Source organism: Pygoscelis adeliae, unplaced genomic scaffold (genome assembly GCF_000699105.1).
Source record: "Pygoscelis adeliae isolate BGI_AS28 unplaced genomic scaffold, ASM69910v1 Scaffold58, whole genome shotgun sequence".
In the NCBI taxonomy this organism is placed as follows: domain Eukaryota; kingdom Metazoa; phylum Chordata; class Aves; order Sphenisciformes; family Spheniscidae; genus Pygoscelis; species Pygoscelis adeliae.
In genome coordinates, this window is record NW_008825564.1 from 975,754 (window position 1) to 981,516 (window position 5,763).

General features: G+C 40.3%; 1 protein-coding gene across 1 annotated transcript in view; it reads left to right on the plus strand.

Annotated features, from left to right (window-relative positions):
- BMPER (BMP binding endothelial regulator) overlaps positions 1–5,763 on the plus strand; it is a 291,188-nt gene that overhangs the window by 241,783 nt on the left and 43,642 nt on the right. Inside the window, exon 20 of the mRNA XM_009332417.1 lies at positions 3,124–3,460. Coding sequence (XP_009330692.1) covers positions 3,124–3,460 — 337 coding nt within the window. The remainder of the gene's footprint in view (positions 1–3,123; positions 3,461–5,763) is intronic.

Consider the following 5,763-nt stretch of genomic DNA (forward strand, 5'->3'; position numbering starts at 1 on the left):
TTGGGCTTCCCATCTTTTGGATTTTGATCCTTGTCCAAGGGAATGGGAAACTCATCCATTGGGGGGGGTGGGGGGGGAGGGGGAAGAAAGGGGGGTATAGGCACCAAGAAACTCTTCCAAACAATTTCTGTCTGCCAAGGAGACCATTTCAAACATCGCTCTGTAGTTTAATCCCATCTGTCACAGCTCTTGTTGGTTTACAGAAACCAACTGAATTTTCTGTTCGTGAACAAACAAAAAGGCACACACTGCATAGTACGATCAGGCTCCAACAAAATTATCATGCGTGTAGGACTAAATAGCCTTCCTCGTTACCCCAAAAGGGAATAAGCTCCGTTATGGACAGAAACCTTTAGGCTGTTCATCAAAGCTGGAAATCACCCTTCCATCTGAGCAATTACAGCAGTGTAATTAAACGATACCCAGCTAGAGGAAAGTACATCCTTTTGTGGTAGTTAAACTGTGAGTCTCTTGAATCAAATCCAGTAATCAAAGCAGGACTCTCTAGATTTAAAGATGTGCATTTTTATATGCTGAGATGAAAAGTCATAATTTTATGTTATTCTTGTTTGCATACCTAGAGTTCACAGAGCAACATGTAACAAGTAGATTAACTTAACTCTCACAAAGGACACACAAATATTCAGGATAATTTTAGAGTTAATCTTTTGTAATGAACGTGAGTGGTTTTCACTGGAAGTCAGTAAGTCTTGACGTGAGAAAAGTTGTAAAAGGAAAATTAAGATAGAATCGTTAGCCAGTCTTTTGTGACTCTGCTTAAAGTCAGCAGCTTCTGAGGGAGCTTGTTTGGGGAAGAAGTTGAACACAGCCTTAAAAACTGGAGTTATTTTCTGAAGAGAACTGTCTGAGAATTTGGATCTTGATGCTTCAAGCTTTAAGAAAGTTTATATGATTCTCAAGTCTGAAGAAATCTTAGTTTATAAGTTAATGGCAAGGTTTTTCTAAATGCCAGCACGGCAGTATTAATCTGGTGTCTGCAAATCAAGCTGTGTTTTGTTTTGTTCAGCGTTGTCAGAAGCAAAGACAGCTGGAATTTGAATTTGTCCAGCAATGATAATGTATGAAGCAGCTTAAAAGGCAGCTTTCCCCCTTGCCACTGTGCTGGCCTTGTTAACAACTGTAGTCTTGCACAATTTCTCAGTTGGCTGGGTGTAAAGTGCCTTTGGAGGAGGACACAGTGGCCCTATCCATGCTGGGTTTATTAGATAATTTGAAACTGCTTTCAGGCGCAGTCAGCTCAGGACATATTTGTGCTATCATTGCTAACCTATAGTGATAAGAAAACATGATGCACCGGTCATGTAGTGACCGGTGATGCAGAATTATCTGCACAACTTTGCTGGGCAAATTGTTTCCCAAACTCCTGGTGACACAGTGTAAACCACACAAATGCCAGGACAGTATGTACTGATGGCAAAGCACCCCTTCTATAGCCGTAATTGCCGTTTCAGCCTCACGCTGTTTCTCTGCAGCACGGGTAAGAATTGTCATAGGAGACAATGGGATGTGTTGCTAAAGGAAGGGTTCCAGCTTTGAACTGAGTCACTGGTATGTTAATTACTTACATGAGGATAGGGCAGGATTTGGATCACATAGTGACAAGCACTGATTTACAAGAGGAAAGGGTGGTGCTAAGCCAGCCCACACAGCAAATGTAGAAAGCTGGAGCAAAGCCCTGCTCCTGCACTGCGGAGTGATGCTGTTTGGTATTCTTGGCCAGGCAGGGAGAAGAGGGCAAAATCTGGATTATCCTGTTTAAAAGCAGGTTCCTGTGTTTATCCTTAACTAACTGCTGCACACAGGTACTTTATGGGAATACTTTAACATCAGCAAAATGATTTCAGAGGCAGGGGTTACTGCAGAGATGTGAAGTAGTAGCATTCATCAGACATTGGAAATAATTAAAAGGCAGGCCAGTTTTGGGTAGAAGTTAAGCAGCGGTGATTCTTGGTGTTGTTTTTATCCCATATGATACCAAAATTGTTTTCCCTTGTGAGATACATATTTACTCTTCAAATGATGGAATTAATTTAATTTACAGTCACCCAGATAAAAACTAGAGGTTTAGCCTCCACCTGATCTCTGGGCCCTCTAGAATATCACTGGAAACAGAAAGGCATTCAGAAGGTGGTTTATTCGCTCTGCATTAGACACCCATGTTGTGACCCAGAGCTGCCTATTTCTCTCCATCAAAGAGAGGGCCCAGACAGCTGGGCTTAAGTCTAGACGCCTAGCTTTTAGATGGGTACAGACAGATAAAATGGATTTCACCCACAGAAAGCAATTTTGATTTTAATGTACTAGAAGTGCAAAACCTTACTGTAAAACAGATTGTAGCAGAGCACTTACATCCCAGCCACTAGATGAAGGTTAGATGTTTACCATCATTCCTCAGTGTTGCTGACCTACGAAGACAACTTCAAAAGGTTGGTAATTAACACCTTTTGAATGAACAGTTTGAATCCAGTTCAGAATGCCTTCTTACAATAGTTTTACCCATCTGACATATCTTTGTGGTCATCTTTTTAACTCTCTTTACCTACACAAAATAAGGTGCTTGTATTGGAACAGTTGTATTCACCCAAATGAGTGATCAGTGTCAGCTTTGCAGGCAAGAAAAGGATGTTTTCCATAAGGTGGTCACTGGTGGAGTCTCATGGGGCATGGACACCGTTGTATGCCCATGACCTGTGCAATGGGTGACAATGGCTGAAATTCTGGGCTCCCTGCGATATCAGCTAGAAATTTGCCCTAGCAAATGCAATTTGCAGAATTTTGCAAGAGCCCTTTTTCGATGTTGAGAGCAGTTCTGCCTTGGGTCCAGATTTTTTAGGGTAACCCCATTCATTAGCAAGGAGGAACAAAAATAAACAGAGACAGTCATGAGTGTATTGTAATTGACTGTGATTTAAGAAACACTACACTTGCCAGAGGCATTTACTGGGAGGTATATAGAAATCTAACAACATTATCAGAAGGAAGCCAGTGGCTTTGTTTAGGTTCCCATGAACACTGTTTCACAAACATAAGGCACAGTTTGTTATCCTCAAGTTCTTCTTCTCTTTTTTCTGTGTGTGTGTTTTTGTCTCATCTCTTTATTAGGCTTGGAAATCTCATGGGATGGAGACAGTTTTGTGGAAGTCATGGCTGCGCCGCACCTGAAAGGCAAACTCTGTGGTCTGTGTGGCAATTACAACGGGCACAAGCGAGATGACCTGATTGGGGGGGACGGGAATTTTAAGTTTGACGTGGACGACTTTGCGGAATCCTGGCGCGTGGAGTCCAACGAGTTCTGTAGCCGCCCGCAGAGAAAACCTGTGCCCGAACTCTGTCATGGGACGGTCAGGGTGAAACTCCGAGCTCACCGGGAATGCCAGAAACTCAAAGCATGGGAGTTTCAGAGCTGTCATTCAACGGTGGATTATACCACATTTTACCGGTAAGTGTGGCTTGCTGCAGAGCGAGATAGTAAGTTACTGTGTGAGGAGAAAAACCACACAGTTGGCCCAATTTCAGTAGCGTTTGAGCACATGCTTTGAGCTGCTTTTGCTAAGAATTAATATACAGGCTTAGAGTTACATTATGGTGAGCTTTTCTGAGTCAGGAATCAGAAGAAGATGGTCCTGAGCTAATAAAGACCTGAGCAGCCAACAGTGAGAAAGGCAGGCAGGCTTGTGATCACCTAGAGAAAAAGTACTTTTGGAGACCAAGAGAGGGGGAAGAGACTTGAAAACATTTTGGTAAGCTCTTTCTGATTTCAAAGTCAGCTGTAAAGTTCAGGCTGACTTTAATTGCTATTGCTTGTGGTCCAGAAAAGTGTGTCTTCCCAGAAGCATTTTGAAAATGACTTTATTAAAACAGGGATACTAGTGCCTCTTGGACGGTGTAGTTTGTGGGTTGAGAGTTTGAAAGGAGAGAGTTAACAAAAAGTTCAGTGCATGCCCATCCTGCCCTGGGAGCAAAGACAGACAGACTAGAAGCCTTGTCTGAGTGAATTATTTAAGATTTTTTATCTTTAAAATGCTTCCAGTCTAAACCACAGAGACATAATTTCTGTTTTTTAATTGGCATGAGTTTATTTGCCCCTCACTCAGTAAATAAAATTGGCTTTTCTTTTGATTGCCTGACATAAAAGATAAAAGCAAACCGAGTCACTGTTGTATGATGGCGGATGGAGCTGCCTGATCTCTGCGCTCCCAGCTTTCCCCACTTGTGCACATCTGCTGAACTATTGGGCTTATTAGGAAAAGCTTTCTAAAATGACTCCATTTCCCTTATGAATTGCCTTTCCTCTTCTTTTATAATGAGACACAAAGACTTTTATCTACCCCAGCAGAATACGTCTGGGACTGGGAAATGCTAGAAGAAGACACACAGCTTGGCTTGTAGTCTATGTGCTTCTGCATTTAGTTTGCTATAGTGTATCCCTGTGCTAGGAGCCTGTCAAAGAGTGAAGATTACATTGTGTGCAGGTTATAATACTTTATCTTTTCCAATGGCTGGAGGCACAGCAGAGAGCACTAGAGATGCTAACACACACACAGGGTCTGCTGAATGCATTTCAGCAACATTCCCATCTCACTTCCATCGTCCTCTAAAGGTAGGTGATGACAATGCAAATGGAAAACAGGCAGACAGAGATTTGTTTCATTTTGCAGTGGATTTTTTTGCCCCTTTTTTAAAGTAGCTTGTGATTAATTTAGTGCAATACACTTCCTGACACCACAGTGGAAAATGATTTATATTTTGGCTACAGCAGCCAGAAAAAAAAATCTCTACATGCTTGCACACAAGAATTACCGTAAAGCATTTTATGTTCCGTTAAAATGATGTCTTCTATATGTCCTGGAAAGACAATGAAATCAAGCAAGTATTTAATTTGATTATGTCCTTTTGTAGAAAAGTCTATTTTTCCCTAAGGAAACTTTATGTTGAAATGACCATCATATTCTGTCAGAAGTAGCTGTTTGTTTGCTTCCATTTAGATTTTGCCAGCTGTTAGAATGCTCAGCTCCCAATACAGGAATCAAAGATAAAATATAAATTAAAATTAAATAATGGTATTTAGTAGAATGCTACTTCTTGTTAGAAACTGACAAAGTTGTAGCAAGCAATTTATTCAATGACCATGGCCATTTTTTGTACTAGGAAATTCCCGCAAGGAGGTAATGATTATGGGACACACATTCAGGAAAGTTCTGGGAACCTTTCTAACATAAATCTTTGCATATATAAATATGTGTGTGTGTGTGTGTGTAAGTATAAATATGAGTACTTAAGAGATTTGCATTTTTCATGAATTTTTTTCAAAGAACCCATTGCTGGTGATGTATTTTACAGAAAATTTAAATTACCATTAAAAGAAATTTAAATTAACATTTATGGCTTTTTACTGAGGTCTTTTAGAAAAGCATGTTTAGTCAATGTTTTCTAATTTCAGGCTAAGTTTAACTAAAATTTTTCCAGTTCTGCTTTTCTGACTATGAACAAGCTCCTAGCAGTAAGAGAAGTGAAGAGGCAGAATTTTTCTATTCCTCTGCTCTTTGAATTGAATAGCTTCTCAGTTTTTACCCTCCAACATTATGTATTATGGAATTTTTCCATTTGAAATACTGCATTCTCAAGAGTTAACCTTTCTTGGTCATTCTTGCCTATATTGTTAACATTGCCTCATTTTCATTATGCTGCTCTGGTAGTGACCTGCTGTTAATAAGAATTCTCAGAAATAGAAATAAACTCAGC